Here is a 17,886-nt window from a genome sequence, read left to right as displayed (position 1 = left end):
AGGGTGAAGCTAGATCTCCCTTCATGAAGTCATTACTTTGGAATAAAAAATTAATCCGATGTGATGAATTTCCTCTTTATATAATCCTGGAAATATGCAGATGTTAAAATTTAGCCACAGGAGGGCTCACAGAATCCAGTAATATTACATGTGGAGAAGTATGATATTTTTATGAAAAAGAAAGAAAATTGTTGAGTTTAACAGTGCTTGCAGTTAAGAAACTTGAGAAAAACACCATCCAAGGAGCCAGGTATGCAAATAATAACAATTATCACATACATATACATATACAGTGGTACCTCATGATACGAACCCCTTGTCTTACGAACAACCCGAGGTATGAACCTGGGGTTCAGAAAATTTTTGCCTCTTCTTACGAACTTTTTTCTTACAAACCCGCCGCTGCCGCCGAGAAGCCCCGCCGCCCGGCTGTCGCTTTTTGAAACAGCCGGGGGGCTTCCCAGCGTCCTCCTGAACCCGAATGCCAAACCCGAACTTCTGGGTTCGGCGTTCGAGAGGTCTCTGAGAAGCCCCCCGGCTGTTTTAAAAGGTGACAGCCAGGCGGCGGGGCTTCCCAGCGGCCTCCCGAATGCCGAACCCGGAGGTTCGGCAAAATTTCAGGTTCGGGAGGCCGCTGGGAAGCCCCGCCGCCCGGCTGTCACCTTTTAAAACAGCCGGGGGGCTTTTCGGCGGCCTCCCGAATGCCGAACCTGGAAGTTTGGGTTTGGCGTTCAGGTTCAGGAGGACGCTGGGAAGCACCCCCGGCTGTTTCAAAAGGTGACAGCCAGGCGGCGGCGGTTTTTTGCATTTTTTTTCCTGTTGCACGGATTAATGGATTTTACATTGTTTCCTATGGGAAACAATGTTTCGTCTTACGAACTTTTCGTCTTACGAACCTCCCCCTGGAAGCAATTAGGTTCGTAAGACGAGGTATTACTGTATATATATAAACATATATATGCATGCAGCATAACTATTGCAGCAAACAAGATAAATCTTTTTTACTTGTAGCTTTTTGATGGCTTCCCAAAATACCATACCTTCTATAGGATTTGATTCAAACTAAGGAAAAAAACATGACAACAACTCAGGTATTGGGATTGTGGATACTTTTAAGGATCTATCTATCTATCTATCTATCTATCTATCTATCTATCTATCTATCTATCTATCTATCTATCTATCAAACATGTAGTAGTTTGTATAAACATAAGTAAAAAAAGTAACGATATAAGAGGATAGTAGGACAGGGACGGTAGGCACAATGGTGCGCTTATGCATGTCTCTTACAGAACTCTTAGAAACACAGAGAGGTCAACTGTAGACCGTCTAAGGTTAAAGCTTTTGGGGTTTGGGGAAGAAACCACAGAGTCAGGTAGTGCATTCCAGGCATTGATTACTCTATTGCTATTTTCTGCAGCTATCCTTGGAAGTCATGTGAAATCTTGTGGGTGGGACATGGCAAATGTAACATCAGTATCTGTATCCCTCTCCCTTTCCTTCTCTCTCTTCCTTCCCCACCCCCTCCCCTCTCTCCCAAGGAAAGGTAGATGGACAAACTTTTATTGGTGAGGATCAATCTATAAATTGTCTTCTTTGTTCCCGAGACTCTCTTAACTTCAAGTGATAGTAGTGATTATACTGTGAGTTAGAAATGGATACTTCATAATATAATTTGCTATTTCCAAGAGTGGGCTTCAAAAGTTTCAGCAAGCCTGGGGTCTGTCCAATTGCTGGGTGGACGTGGCCATGATTGATGTGACCTAGTCAGCCTTCTGCAACATGACAGGGGGGCGTTTTTGCCTTCCCAAGGCTCTGGAGGCTTTCCTCAAGTCTCTGGGAGAGTGAAAACTGCCTCCCCTGAGCTCTAGAGGACCTCTGGAGCTTTTAGGAGGCCTGTCCCCCCCCTCCAAGCCTCCGTGCAGATCCTTCACTTACTTTATTATTGGGTTAGTTTTTTAGAGTTTATATTCAACTTCTTTTATATTGCTGTATCTTTTTGTATTGTTATAATGTTGTAAGCTGCTCTGAGTCCTTCAGGATTGGGCGGCATCGAAGTAGAATCAAATCAAATCAAATCAACAAACACTTTGCATCCAAAATGGCCTGCTTGGAGACTCCTGGAAAGAGAGGGACCAGCCAGGGGTGGGGCTTAGAGGTTCTCTGAACCAGCCATAATGTTGTACCGAACCTGGATGAACCCATAGCAGCCCATCCATGGTTATTTGTTGAAAAAGCAGCCACTTACTTAAAGCATTCCCATTATTTTCCCAAAGCTTCTCAATAGTCCTGCCTTGTTTTCCCATGATCTTTTTGGTTCGTCTCCTGTCAGTGTCCACTGTTCCATGCAAAAGACTCTGTTTGGGGCAACAGTTGGTGATCTCATTGGAAAGATGACTCTAAGTTGAGACCAGGTTTGAATTGATAACCCCTTTCCACTAAGAATTTTTTTAACCTTGCAAACAGAAAAAAAAGGGGTCTTGGATTTTTTAAAGTAAATTTGGAATGAACCTTGGACATCTGGATAATGCTAAATGGATGTGATGGTTAACACATTTTTCATATTTGTAATGTAGCCTAGCTGCAAAATTCATCTAGGGACTTTGTGTAAAAGTATAACAGGAACAGGAACCACACTGAGAGTTTGAAAAGCAGCTACTTGGTACAGAGATCATAGAGGTACACAAGTGATAATATTATCACTTAGTGTATTACAGTGATTCTAATTGGTTATTAATGGAACCTGGTTTAATAGTCCAAGACCTCTTTGTTTTCAGGGATAGAATAGCAGTAATCATTGGTACAGATGTGTTAGATTGCCTAGCAGGTGTTTAAACTGCCAAGTACTGAAGTCCAGTTTGTCTTCTAGGATTTTGTTCCTAGATAAAAAAAAAAGTCAGCTTAATTCTTTGAATTAAATTGGTGGAGTACTATTTATTTAAACCTTTCTCTGTACATTATAGGAATAGGGACAATACTAGTGTTTGTATTACCAGGAGGAATCATTCTTTGTAAAGCATAAGGTGAGGCCTCCCATACAAGATTGTTTGGGGGGCAGTAGAGGTTTAATTTTCAATAAGGAAATCGACTTTTGTGATTTTGTGACAAGCCTTAAGTCATCTGCAGAGGATTGCTATCAGGCTTTTATCAGCTAGTCAAAAGTCTCATTCTAAGATTTACTAAGTGACTGCTGTGGTTGGAGTTCAACAGCATCTATACAACTGTAATATTTAAAAATCAGTTCAATATAATGGTATGCTTATATTAAATATTCTTTATTCTGTATTGGTCTTATCTCAATAACTCTGCTGTAGTGACTGATTCTAAGCAGTCTCTTTTGACAAATATTTGTGAATGTGGACAAAGTTCAGAAAAAGGCAACAAGATCAGGGGGCCACAAAAAAGAAAAATCTGTAAAAAAAGATGGAATTGGGAATGTGGCAATTTAAGATGAGAGGGAGATTCTTGTATTATATTCTTCAGCTATTTGAAAGGTAATTTGTTTCAGTCCTAATTTTTTGAATGTTAAGATATTTTGAATTCTTTCAAATCTAGCTTCTGTGATTCTAACAAAAGTTCATTATAATGAATTCATGAAGTTTTTTTAATAATAATATTAAAGACATCATAGACTTTAAAAAAAAAGTCTATGATGTCCTTACAAAGCATATTAGAATATTGGTGCATGTTTATGGTGAACATGTGTTTATTTTTTATAAGTCATCCAGAAACAATTTGGAGTAGTCTGAAATAAACGAATGTCATCTAACATAATGCGTTATTTCTGATGTATTCTTAATAATTGCAAAGATAGGTGTAGGGTAGCTTTGATTATAAAGTTTTGGAAAGTTTGAAATGGAGACATGCTGTTAAAATGTTGCTAAATTTTAGACAATATGAGGGAAAAATATAAAGTTTGTGTACTGCATGAGGCATATGTGGTGAAATCCAATTTTCTTTTTGCTACCAGTTCTGTGGATATGGCTTGATGGGCATGATGTGGCTTGGTGGACGCGGCTTGGTGGGTGTGGCAGGGAGATGATACTGCAAAATCGCCATAACTAAATCCCCATAAATAAAATCTGCACGAGTCTTTGGAGAGGGGCAGCATAGAAATCCAATTAATAAATAACCCCCATTCCAGGGGAAGAATACTGCAAAATCTCCATTCCCTCCCACTCAAGGGGAAGAATACTGCAAAATCTCAATTTCCTCCCCAATCCTGGCGGAAGGATATTGCAAAATCTCCATCCCTCCACCCAGACACAGCCAGAGTTTGTGTTTGCTGGTTCTCTGAATTACTCAAAATTTCTCTACCAGTTCTCCAAACTACTCAAAATTTCCCCTACCAGTTCTTCAGAACTTGCTGGATTTTACCCCTGAGATATATGGAATGTTTTTTCAGTGCTTCCCTGACTGAGACAATATAGTATAATCTGTTTAATTAAATGGATTTTTCCATTCTTGGAATCTAAACACTGTTTAATTGCAAGGGTACTCATTTTAGCTAGATTAATTTTCATGCCCTAATTTTAGGCTATTGTTGACTGACAAGGATTTTAATATCTGATGCACAAAGAATATCTGTAAGGCTTTAAATAATGTAAGATTTTCTTTTGTAAGCAGATCTAACTTAATTTAAGCTATTTCTCGGTAACTGTGCATTGAAATGCTATCTTAAAACACAGTCCCAAGTTTTTTAAAAAACTGACAGTTAAGAAGAAGCAAAAGTCACTTGTGATTGTTGATTTATTTATCAGCAGAACACAGTGATTTGGTTATAGAACAAATAAGAAAAGGAAGCAAAAATGGAGCTCATTAGGCATGCTTCCCTGATTTATGCAATTAACCTAGTTTTGCTGAGTTCAGGTAACAGAACAAATTATAAATTAAATCATGAACTGGATTCATCCAAGATGGTAGGTTAAAATAAGATTGCCTAGCTTATGATCTGTTGTGTTATATGAAATTCTGGCATTAAGCTGCCCAGAGTTGATACAAGTAGATTGGTGATTCTATTAAGATTCCTCATTTTACTTCATTCATGCTCTCCTCTGAGTAAAACTTGCTTAATTTGAATGTTAAGTTTAAAAATATTGTTATATGCAGAATGCTGGTGTTTAAACATCCCTTTGGATATGTATGCTCAGAATGGAGTAGAAGAAAATCACCCTCAATTATTTGTTGCTTTGCCTTCAGAACTCTACTAGAGCAACCTGGTACCCTCTAGGTTCTTTGATTGACTAGTTCTTTGCAATTCTAAAAGAGCTGGTTTATACAGATTTATGTATTGCACTAGAACAAATGGAAAATTTGATTAAGAGAACTAAAGGTCATGCAATCTTGTTGATAAGTACGGTCTACTGTACCATATATGCTACAAAATAGAGAGATGGGTTTGCAAACCTCTTTATGTGTAGAATGCACATCTCATTTTTAATATTCTTAACACAAATAGAGGAAAAAAAATAAGATTTGGTGGTGAAGGTAACATTTGTCAAAATTTGTCAAGTACTGTACTTCAACAATTGAATGCTTCTGTAATAAGATTTGCATGTTAATATAAAATAAGTCATTCTGAACAATGAGAAACAATGATTTTTCCTTGACTTTATTCTATGTTACACTCTGGTGACTGGATTTTATGGAGGAGCTGCTGAAAAGTGACAAAATAAATGCTTTTCTATGAAATGAGTTTAAAATGGTATATAAATCCATGTTTTCCTTGGCATGTAATAAGCTATACAGTGTGAAATACTAGAGTGTTAAGCTTTTCAGGGCAGATCAAGGCCAGAATGATGCTGAGTTAGCAGGCAATAGAAGGCCCGTGATATTTGTGGGTTATTACACAGGCAACTTTTATTTCAACAACCAAGGGGGCGGTGTGGTGGTAGTGGTACTACATAGCTTCATAGAAATCTTTTGTGGTTTTTCTTTTTAGAAAGACACAATTGAATGGAAGAAAGAAAAGCAAAATATCAGATGCAAACATGCAAACTGTCAGGCCTGAGTTTTCATGTGTTGTGTCAGGCTGAACTCTCTAAACTCCACATGAAAACTCAGGCCTGACACTTTTCCAGGACATGGTTCTTTCTGAAGGAGGGCAGCCTGTCAGGCCTGAGTTTTCATGTGGAGTTTAGAGAGTTCAGCCTGACACAACAGAAGGGGGCATGGGAGTAGTTAGAGGAGAAAGATTCCAAAGATTCCTTTCTCCATGCCAAGGCCACCGTTTGTTCTGCCTCAACTGAAGAGAAGAGGAAGTTGATAAGCTCCTGCACACAGACTGGCTCTCGTGATGAACTTGTGGGTGTAGGGGATGGAAGATGAACCTTAACCTAGGTGGGATTCTGGGAAGTACTCAGAATCGGAATGACAATGGCGTAGCTAACATGGTTCTGTTAATAAATCAAGCTCTGATTGAGAGAAATGGACTGGGACATGTTTTATTTCTCAGATGCTATTTAGAACGCTGACACAAATGTATTTCTACATCTATGTAATGTGTGTTGAGTTTGAGTTTATTTAGATTTGTATGCCGCCCCTCTCCGAAGACTCGGGGCGGCTAACAACAATAAAAAACAATTTAACAAATCTAATATTAAAAAGTAATCTAAAAAATCCCAATTTAAGAGACCAATCATACCAACAAACATACCATGTATAAATTCTATAAGCCTAGGGGGAAGGGAGAAAAAATTTTCAATTCCCCCATGCCTGACAACAGAGGTGGGTTTTAAGGAGCTTGCGAAAGGCAAGGAGGGTGGGGGCAACTCTGATATCTGGGGGGAGCTGGTTCCAGAGGGTCGGGGCCACCACAGAGAAGGCTCTTCTCCTGGGTCCCGCCAAATGACATTGTTTAGTCGATGGGACCCGGAGAAGGCCAACTCTGTGGGACCTAACCGGTCGCTGGGATTCGTACAGCAGGAGGCGGTCCCGGAGATATTCTGGTCCGGTGCCATGAAGGGCTTTATAGGTCATAACCAACACTTTGAATTGTGACCGGAAACTGATCGGCAACCAATGCAGACTGTGGAGTGTTGGAGTAACATGGGAATGCCTTGGGAAGCCCATGATTGCTCTCGCAGCTGCATTCTGCACGATCTGAAGTTTCTGAACACTTTTCAAAGGTAGCCCCATGTAGAGAGCATTACAGTAGTTGAGCCTCGAGGTGATGAGGGCATGAGTGACTGTGAGCAGTGAGTCCCAGTCCAGATAGGGCCGCAACTGGTGCACCAGGTGAACCTGGGCAAACGCCCCTCTCGCCACAGTTGAAAGATGTTTATCTAATGTGAGCTGTGGATCGAGGAGGACGCCCAGGTTGTGGATCCTCTCTGAGGGGGCCAGTAATTCCCCCCCAGGGTTATGGACGGACAGATGGCATTGTCCTTGGGAGGCAGAACCCACAGCCACTCCGTCTTATCCGGGTTGAGCTTGAGTCTGTTGACACCCATCCAGACCCCAATAGCCTCCAGGCACCGACACATCACTTCCACTGCTTCGTTGACTGGACATGGGGTGGAGATATATAACTGGGTATCATCCGCATACTGATGATACCTCACCCCATGTGTCTCCCCACATACATTTATTTATTTGTTTGGTTAGTTGGTTAGTTGGTTTTTGTTTGTTTGTCTTACTTATTTGGTGCCCAACTCCCAAGTGACTCTGGGCGGTTTCCAGCAGGAAAAGATAATTTTTAGAAGTGGCATAAAGAAATTCATTAAAACCCTTGATAAACGGCACATTCAGACAGGGCCAGATCTCATTCGATCAACGGCCCCAAGCCTGCCAGAAGAGCCATGTCTTTTACAGCTTTACAGAAGGCCAGTAAGGTGTGAAAGATACGAATCTCCAGAGGTAGTTGGTTCCATAAACACCTACCTAGATACATAAACATGTACCTAGATGCACATACATTCATATATACATAGACAAGCACATAGAGAGAAATGTATTTGCATTGTTGTTTTCTATTATGGGAAAGATAATTTTGTGCTTCTAGAAAATTTCTAGGAAATTATGTGATAAAAACATGACACGGGCAAAAACAACTCCCCCTGAAACGTGCATAAGGACTTAGAGCTGAAGACAGTGGCCATATTGTTGTCTCATTCATGATAGCTAATGAGAAACATTAAAATACAGCAAGGAGTGTAAGATATCTAGGGTCCAGTAAATAGTCCCATTCCATTTTTCATTGGATGACTTTAGCCAGTCACTACCTTTCATTATAATTCAGCCTCATTTGATTTCTGTGCAATTAAAAATTACAGACTGGGGGAAAGGTACAATACATAAATGCAGTAAATAGTTAGATACATCTGATTATATATTTTCTGGTGTAAACTATCCTTCCTTAGCACTGCCACCGACCTGGGACTTTATTTTGTGCATTTTTTTCTGGCATCTCCATATCGGAAGCCCTCCCACCTGCCCTTGTGACACTGGGGGGGGGGGGAAATCACTGAAAATTGCATCATCAGTGGTTTCCTGCCGATGAGACACTCTGGATTGCACCAGTAGGAACCCACCACTGATATAGATACATAATAGAGAAACTTGGAAATTTATTCTTTAGAAAAGTGGGGTGCAACCCCTGGGCTATGGCCCAGGGCTGTTTAAAACTGTGCCATGGAAGGGATAGGCCATGGTGTGTGTGCAGATTCTCACATGCGCAAGCAGTCGATGAGCTTGTGCTCATGCTTGCTCTATTTGTGGAAGTAGTGAGCATATGTCCCTGCTTTTCGCACAAATGCAGCTGCACATGCATACTTGTTGGCAGCTTGCACCGATCCCTCCCTGTCCCCCAAAGTCTGCAAAGCAAGAAAAGTTGGGGAACTCTGCTTTACAAGACTTGAACTGGGAGATAATTCCTGCACACTTATATCTAATTATAATTCCTTTTAAAAAAAAAAAAAAGAATCAAACCGGTATTTCTTTGCTTATCAATAACCTTATCTTCATGATCCCTTTTCTTCAGTCGGTTATTCTCTGCACATCTATAAGTTACCAATGCTCTTTTTTCTGTGACTGCTTTTGATGAACAGTAGAGAAGTAGGCAAAACAATTGGCTAGAATAGAGTTGGGACTTTTCAAATCATTTAGCATAATTTGCAAGAATCGGAGATGTGAAATCCTTAAATCATAGATTGTTCAGTGTGGGAATCCAAATTATAGCATTTTGAACAGAAACTAGATAAGGTAGCCGAAAATCTCTCTGGGTAATTTGGTTTATTGCTAACATTCAGTTGGAAATCTATTACCTTGTATCATGTCCTCTGCATTTATAGAGCAAGTCCTGAAGTTATTTGGAGAGCACTATCACAATTCCTTGCCAGTTTTTCCTTCCAATCTAATTTTTTCAATATCTTCTCATTTTGTCTCTAGTTTTATTTATCTTTTTAAAAATTATATCTCAATACTAGTCCTCTAAGATCTTTTTTACAAGTATGGTCATCAAGCCAGATATCCCTAATCTATAATATGGTCCAAAATTATAGTTTAAAGTTTCCAATTTAAAGGAATTTCTCCCATAATGTCCCATGATTGTGAGAATGTCTGTGAGGATTCTCATGATTATGTTCTTTTTTATGTTAGAATAGAATAGAATAACAAAGTTGGAAGGGACTTTGGAGGTCCTCTAGTCCAACCCCCTTCTTATGCGGGAAACCCCTACACTGCTTCAGACAAATAGTTTTTTAACATCTTCTTAAAAACGTCCAATGTTGGAGCATTCACAACTTCTGGAGGCAAGCAGTTCCACTAGTTAATTGTTCTAACTCTCAGAAAAAAATTCCTTAGTTCTTAGTTGCTTCTCTCCTTGATTAGTTTCCACCCATTGCTTCTTGTCCTACCATCAGGTGCTTTGGAGAACAGCCTAACTCTTCCCTGGTATTGAGGTTAAGCTGATAGATCTGTAGTTTCTAGGATCTTTTTTTCCCCCATTTTTTTTTTTTGAAAATGGGAACTACATCAGTCCTTTTCCAGTCCTCTGGCAGTTCTCCGGTGCTAGTTCAGTGGTTCTGAAATCTTGTCTGCCAGTTCCTTCAGAACCTGGGGGTGTAATCCATCTACTGCTGGTGTGATTTGAACTAGTCTAGTGTGATTTGAACTAGTAAGTGTTCACTTACCATTTCCCCCCTATTTTAACTTGTGTTCTTACTATGTTTTTTGTGGTGCTGTTTTTGATTAGGACATTAGGATATTGGTGATCTAGTAACTGAATCCTATTTATATCTTACCACATATAATTTCTTACTTGTGTAAGGCACATAAAAAGAACATATTTGCATCAAAGTTTCAAGGAAAGCGTAATTAATGACTTGTACATATTTTGTAACAATACAGTTCCCTCCCCCTTTCTTTAAAACAGGGGTCCCCAAACTTTTTACACAGGGGGCCAGTTCACTGTCCCTCGGACTGTTGGAGGGCCGGACTATAAAAAAAACCTATGAACAAATTCCTATGCACACTGCACATACCTTATTTAAAGAAAAAAACAAAATGGGAACGTACTATTTAGAGGGGGGAGAAGATCTGAAATTCATATATGTTTATATTTTGTATATAATTTTCTTTTGTTAACATCTGATTGGCTATACAAGGTTTTCTTGGCTTATGAGAAATGTATAAAGAAAGAAGGAAGCACTTTGGCATAATGGTTAATAAGTTAGAAATATAATTGGTGTTGCACTTTTTGAAGGAACATTAAGGAGGGAATTTAATTAAAAGAAAATGAATGTAACTGGATGACAAAATTAGAAAAAAAAACCCTTTTGCAACTTTTTTGATGATTGATATTAGTTACTAACAAAATACCACATTTTATTCATGGAAAATTAGATGGTACACTGTGTTGTTTGAATGTATGTTGAGAGAAAAAATTTAAAAAATTACCCCCCAAAAAACAGTCCTTCCTTCCTCTGTCCCTCCATTTCATTCTTCCTTCCTTCCTTTCTTTCTTGTTCCCTCCATTTCTCCTTCTTTCCTTCCTTCCTTTCTCTCCACTTCTCCTTCCTTCCCTCCCTCTCTTTCCCTTTTCTTTCTTTCTCTCTCTCTTTTCCCTGTGCTCTTGTCACTCACTGGCGGGCCGGATAAATGGCCTCAGTGGGCCACATGTGGCCTGTGGGCCGTAGTTTGGGGACCACTGCTTTAAAGTAACATCAAAAGTACAAAATTGCTTTTTTAAAAATACAAAATCTTATTTGGTTTCACTCCATTCAGTTTATGTTCATTTCCTCAAAGACTTGAACCTTTAAATCAAGTGTAGGAAAAATTCAGAACAAGTCTTTCAGCATAAGAGAAATTATGTTAGTCTATCACCAATTAGATTAAACTTACTCAGTTGCTGTTTTCAAACTCAGTCTGCAGGTAAAATGAGTAGGGGAAGAATTTTAAAATTTATTTTCATGAACTCAGTATCAAATATAACCAGGTGGAAGGCCCCCGAGCTTCATTTATCTCCATAGCCTTAAAGTCTGAACAATGTGACTCCAATGAATTTGATAATATAATGGTTTTGAAATAATTGCTTTTCATTTAATTTTTAGCTTACCTGGTTCTGATTGTTTCATTGGCAATAGTTTAATTATATTTACTTTCTGCCCTAAAATTAGTCTTTTGGGAATCAAAATTCAAGTTTGTTTATCGTTACTATTATAAACTCAAAAAGGAATGGTGTCTACAAAAATTGCTTAACAATAAGAAGATGTTTGGGTACTCTATGTACAAAGCTTTCACATGAATTTGATTTGTATTACATTGGCAGTCTTACTCCTAAGAAATATTTATTATACCATTGTATATATTGTACACAAGAAGCTGTTTTCCCTGCCATGCTGTGTGTGTTGTCATTGAGGGAAGGGCTGCTTGTCTGGCAGACCATAGCAAGTAGGTCTCCTTGATGCAGCTTCATTCCTGCTCATTTTGGGATAAAGAGTAACTGAGTCCAAATTAACTTATATTTAGATAGCAACAAGAAAAGTCAAATATTCTTGTAACCTGTGCATCAACTGAATAGAGCTTGTTTGAACAGGAACCAAAAGGAACCTGAGGAGAACATGAAAATCGGTTTGGCTTCATCGTTGGGAAAGAAAGAAAAGGAGAACATTGTTTGATAAATAGTTGCTCTCCATTTAATGTTCATGTTGAAGCCTTTCTTTCTTGTTTAAAGAATAGGTGTTCAATATTATCATGACTGTATTGCTAATTCTGATGTGCCTGGAAATTCTGGATCGATAGCAAACTAAATTGAGACCTTTGAATTATAGCTTCCACCAGACAGATTCAAGGGACTGACTGCTCATGATGTAGGAGGCTCATTTTTATGCAGCTTGTTCATAAATGCTGTTGTTTGAGGGAGAAAAAAAATCACTGAGTTCAATTATATATCAGGTCCTTTGACCTCTTTCACTTCAGTGCTTTTTTCACACAAAGAGAGGAGATGTTATTTAAAATGCCTGCAACAGCCATTTTAGACTTTTTCAAAAATTTATAATGAAGGTGGTTGAATATTCATGATTGTATACCCAAGAAAATCACTACTCTGGAAAAAAAAGTCTTTGCATTGCAGAAAGTACTAGTATTTAACATCTACATGTATTGGAACATTTGACATGACATGAGATTACCACAAAGGATTGATGTCCTTATTTGTACAGGCCTCCCTTCACCTCATATTTGTTTTCAGAAAACAAATATTTATAGTAATTAGTATAATAGAACTAAGTAAATTGAACTTAAAAACTACATTTCGATTATCAACAGGGGAGGAAAATCAAATTTCCAGAAAGTAATTTTACTTTTTTACATTTCTTTGTTTAGCGCCTCGTTGAAGCTGCAGAAGAAGCTCATTTGAAACATACATTTGATGCTGATTTACAGGTAAGAAAAATCTGACTTCATTAGTTGCAATCAAAAGGTTCTGTTTCATAAATTGCTACAACTATTGATCGAAATAGAGCAGAATCTATAAAAGAATGGAAATGCCATCTCATTATAGAATCAAATCATAGTCATCTAAAAATTGCTGTAAAGAAGTGATCAGACAATACCAATATAACGTCTGTTAGTTTATTAAAATGAAATGTTCCCTTAAAAGTTTTATTTTCAAAAGGTTTGATGGTAAATAAACTCAAAAGCAATATAAATCCTAATAGAGGTTCAATAAGTTGAAAAGTCTATGTAACCCACCTTCATAAATTACAAAAGCCTAGGAGAAGACACAGGTATGAAATGAACTAAAAGCATCCTGACACTTGTGCTATTGGAAATCATACAAACATACACTTGATGTGTTTATGTTCAGTGTTTTGTAGATTTCCCCACAGTTCCATAATATTTTTCTTCCGGTGCATATTATTCTCCACTGCACTGCTCAGAGAGTCCAACGTGGGTAATACTTCAGCCTTATTGGCAGGGACTGAGTTAAAAATTAGCATAATTAATATGTCCCGCCCACCACTGCCCCCTCTTAGTCAGTTTTAAAAACTCAGTCATAGTGTAGGGACTATGAGTTTTGTTCTCTCCAGTTTGGAGATATATATTGTTTAATAAATATATGTTTCTGTTCTTTCAAAAATAATCCTTTTTTCCCCCTTTTCTATCTCTTTCTACAGGATGGAAACAGAAGTTCCTGGAATGAGAGCCTCTGCCCTCTGGGGTATCGTTCTCCAACTCTTCACCCCTGAGAAGCCTCTGCTCCCCGGAGCAAGCTTTGCTAACAGGGTACGCTGGTATGGGGTCCCTGACGTGAGCGATCAAACCCTCCACCTCTCCCCGATGCCCAGTTACCTCCTGGGGTGACCAGCGCGAGGCAGTTCCTCCGGATCGGCTTTTATGCCGAGTGTGAGGAGTCCCGGCTGCCTCGATTTGTTTCGAAGCCTGGATCAGCTGTTCAGCGGCATAAAAGGACCGCTGTTTTACGAGCGGCATCGGAGGAAGCTTCTGAGCGGCAGAATGAGGAGTTCGTCACCCCCATCAGCTGTTTGGCGGTCAGAAACGCTGCCTACGAAGCGAACAGCATGGGGAGTATTTTTTTGCCGAGAAGGGGCTGGGAGGTCGCCCCAGAGCTAACCGGCAGAATGGCAAACTTTGGGGGCTTAGATCCCTCTTTGCCTTGTGAAGGGACAATTTTTCCTCCTCTTGCTGATGTCACGGCCGCCATTTTAGGGGCGATGACTTGGCTGCTTAAAGCTTCCCGGCCGCCATTTTGAAACAACGAACGGTTGCCATGGTAATGAGATCAGGAGACACAGAGGCCAATCAACCACTAGGGGGCGATGCCGCACTTTTTAGGCGTCGCAATTACCCTAGTCATTCAGCATTTTACTGGCATCGTGAAAAGCCTTTTTCCTTGCTGTCGAGTAATTATCTGATTATGTCTCAATTACCGCAAAGCGCTTCTAGTGAGCCTACAGTTCCCTCAGCAAATAAAGGGAAGGACAAGGCTCATGGCAAATCTAAGGGGAAGTCTTCCCAGTCCTCAGCACTGAAAGAGGCTGAGAAGAAGATTAAGGCCTTGGAAGCCCAATTGGAAATAACCAAGGCTAAGAAAGGCCCTAGCCCCTCCAGCAGTCTTCCCCCACGTCAGCAGAGCCCCTCGGTCTCAGAGATTCCAATGGAGGGCTTTCAATTCACAGGTGCAGGGGGATTGTCACCTGATCGCCCTTTAAGTGCACCACCTGCAGAAGGTTTTCAGAGGGCAGAATGGTCCAGACCAGCTATACAGCCAAGGTCTCAACCATCTTCAGCTGCAGCAGCTACATTCACACCAACTGCAGCGGGCCTTAGAGGGCCCATGGACAACTGGCAAACAATGTCCCCTTCCTTGCAGGATATGATTGCTTCGGCCTACTCTCAGGGCATTGCAGTGGGCGCCCAGCAGAGGCCTTCCCCTCTCCCTAGGCCTACCAGACAGGACCCTTGGACTGTACCGGAGGTGGCCACATCACTACATGATTCCTTCCAGGAGGACCAAGACCTTGGAGAAATGCCCATGGACCAGGAGGATGAGCTTTTCGGAGATGAAGCCACCTTACCTGAGCAACCTCCGTTAGCAGGCCTATTCAAGCAGTCTCTCTTCAGAGTTTTGTTGAATAAGGCTAAAGCCACTTTGACTCCTGATAACTCTGCACAGCCAGCAGCTCAGGATGTGGGCATCATGCCAGCTGCCAGACTCATCAACGAGCCACAGAAGGAGTCTGAGCACATCCCTGCAGTACCCATTTTTGCAGAGAACATCAAAAAGCCCTGGCAGCAACCAACTGCAGCCCTAGGACCATCAGCCTGGGACAGGAAGTTCTATACATTTGATCCAGAGGTGGAGGATTTACTCCAGTATCCCTCGGTGGATACACCAGTGACATCCTTGATGTCCAATGCTCTTGTGCCATCAGATATGGCAGATGGACTGAAGCCGGATGATAGAAGGGCAGAGAACATGATCAGACGAATTCATCAGCTGGCCGCCTGGTCACTCAGAGCGGCATCGGCCACATCTTTCTTTAACAGGGCCTCCATCCTGTGGTTGAAGGATATGCTTACCAGACTAGGCCCGGAAGATGCCAGGCTCCGCCAAGATGTTAATAAGCTTATTGCTACTACAGAATTCTCTGCGGATGCCACCTTAGCGGCAGCTAGGTTCTCCTCCCACGCCTTGGCTTCGAACCTATCAGCTCTACGCTTGCTTTGGCTCTGTTTGTGGCAGGCGGACGCCAAATCAAAATGGCGTCTCGCTGTGGCCCCGTATCAGGGCTCTAAACTCTTTGGCGAATCCCTAGACACGGTCGTCATTGAGGATAGGGACAAGAAAAAAGTTTTACCACGATCAGCAAGGCGTCAGGACAGGCGGGGAGCTCCTTATTACCGGAGGCAGTCCTTTCGTTCGGACCCCACCTCAACTTCATCCCCGGTCACAAGACCTTACGGACAGGGGGCCTATACACCAACCTATCGCACTGATCGAGGAGGCTATGGGAACAGAAGTCAGCAGTTCCAACAATCCCGTAGGCCATTTCGAGGAGGCAATAGGGGAGGATATCGCAAACAAAGGTGACTCCTCTCAGGACACTCCCATCGGTGGGCGCCTACAGTGCTTCACCGACTTTTGGGAGTCCTTATCCACAGACGTTTGGGCCTTAGACACCATAGCTCAAGGCCTTCAACTAAAATTTCTACACCGGCCTCCCAACAGATTTATAGAAACCTCATTGAGTCAACCACAAAAGCTATTCCCCATACTGCAGGAGGTGTAACACCTCCTCGACATAGGAGCAATAGAGCCTGTACAAGGCCATCAGCAGATGCTGGGATTCTATTCCATCGTGTTTGTGGTCCCCAAGTCTTCCGGTGGCTGCCGCCTCATCTTAAACCTGAAACAGCTGAACCTTTACATCAGGTACCAACGTTTCAAAATGCATTCCCTGCACACTATACTAGCATCCATTCGCCACCGGGACTGGATGATCTCCATCGACCTCAAGGAGGCATACCTCCATGTCCCGGTCCATCCACAACATCGACAGTTCCTCCGCTTCTCTCTTCTCAACAAGCACTCCCAGTACAAGGTCATGCCCTTCAGTTTGTCTTCCGCCCCGAGGACATTCACCAAAATCTTGGACACTCTAACAGCGAGCCTCAGGGCTCAATCCATCCGTCTTCTAGCATACCTAGACGACGTTATCATTCTCTCCAGGAGCCCTCAACAAGCCAGGCAAGACCTGGCCCGGACAATAGATTCGCTAGAGAGGGCAGGTTTCACCATCAACCGAGCCAAGAGTCATCTAGAGCCAACTATGCGCCTGCTCCATTTGGCACTATAATAGATTCCTCGACAGGCCTAGTCTTCCTCTCATCAGAGAGGAGGCAGAAGATAAGGGCACTGGTTCGTTCCATCTCCCGTCGCAACAGAACCTCCCTAGCGCAGCTGTCACAACTACTAGGGATGTTCATCTCTTGTATCAACATCGTTCCTTGGGCCCGGCTTCACGCTCGCCCCCTTCAATGGTTCCTCCTCCCCTTCCAAAAGGCTCGCCTCAGCAATTCAAAAAGACTAGTGCACCTGACCACGACAGTTCGCCTTTCCCTCACGTGGTGGACCTCGCCAGCCTTAACCAGGGGCTCCCCCTTCTTGACTCACCAGGAGGTGACGATAACTACCGACGCAAGTCTTTCTGGCTGGGGGGCACACTCAAGGGGACAGGTGGCCCAGGGCAGGTGGTCCCCAAGAGACTTGGAGGATCCCAATATCAACAGACTGGAGTTACGAGCGGTGTTCAAAGCTCTACAGTCGTTCACGGACATGGTAGAGGGCCAACATGTCCTAATCTTAACGGACAACGTAGCAACAAGGGCACATGTGAACCACCAAGGTGGCACACGCTCAGACCGCCTGATGCAGGAGGCCCACAAGCTAATGTCATGGGCAGAAAGACATCGAGCGGAGCATATCTCGGGGATAGAAAATACCCAGGCGGACTGGTTGAGCCGGATGACAATCGATCCCGGGGAATGGACATTGAACCCGGAGGCGTTCCAACTAATAGTCCAACGGTACGGAGTACCAGTAGCAGACCTCTTTGCCACGCAACACAACCGGCAATTGCCCAGATTCTTCTCCCGATTTCCGACACCAGAGGCTGAGCAGGTCAATGCACTGCTATCACCATGGCCCAGGGGGCTTCTGTACGCTTTTCCCCCAGTCTGTCTATTGCACAAAGTGGTTTGTGTTCCGGCGCCCCTGGTCCGGCCTATCCCTCCCTAGAAGGTGGCTTGGGTATATCCCACGTTGGACTCTCTGAGCAGTGCAGTGGAGAAGAACCATTGAACTTACCTGAACGGTCTTCTCGCTGCACTGCGAAGAGAGTCCAAACCCGCCCGGCCTTTTGG

At 42.0% G+C, this 17,886-nt stretch overlaps 1 protein-coding gene across 1 annotated transcript in view; it reads left to right on the top strand.

Annotated features, from left to right (window-relative positions):
- Window positions 1-17,886, top strand: part of CACNA2D3 (calcium voltage-gated channel auxiliary subunit alpha2delta 3) — a 700,147-nt gene that overhangs the window by 266,353 nt on the left and 415,908 nt on the right. The window contains exon 4 of the mRNA XM_070738505.1: window positions 12,823-12,882. Within this exon, the coding sequence (XP_070594606.1) occupies window positions 12,823-12,882 (60 nt within the window). The remainder of the gene's footprint in view (window positions 1-12,822; window positions 12,883-17,886) is intronic.

The sequence above is a fragment of the Erythrolamprus reginae genome, chromosome 2 (genome assembly GCF_031021105.1).
Source record: "Erythrolamprus reginae isolate rEryReg1 chromosome 2, rEryReg1.hap1, whole genome shotgun sequence".
Classification (NCBI taxonomy): Eukaryota; Metazoa; Chordata; class Lepidosauria; order Squamata; family Dipsadidae; genus Erythrolamprus; species Erythrolamprus reginae.
Note: the sequence above shows the minus strand (reverse complement) of the source record. Positions and strands in the feature narration are given on the sequence as shown.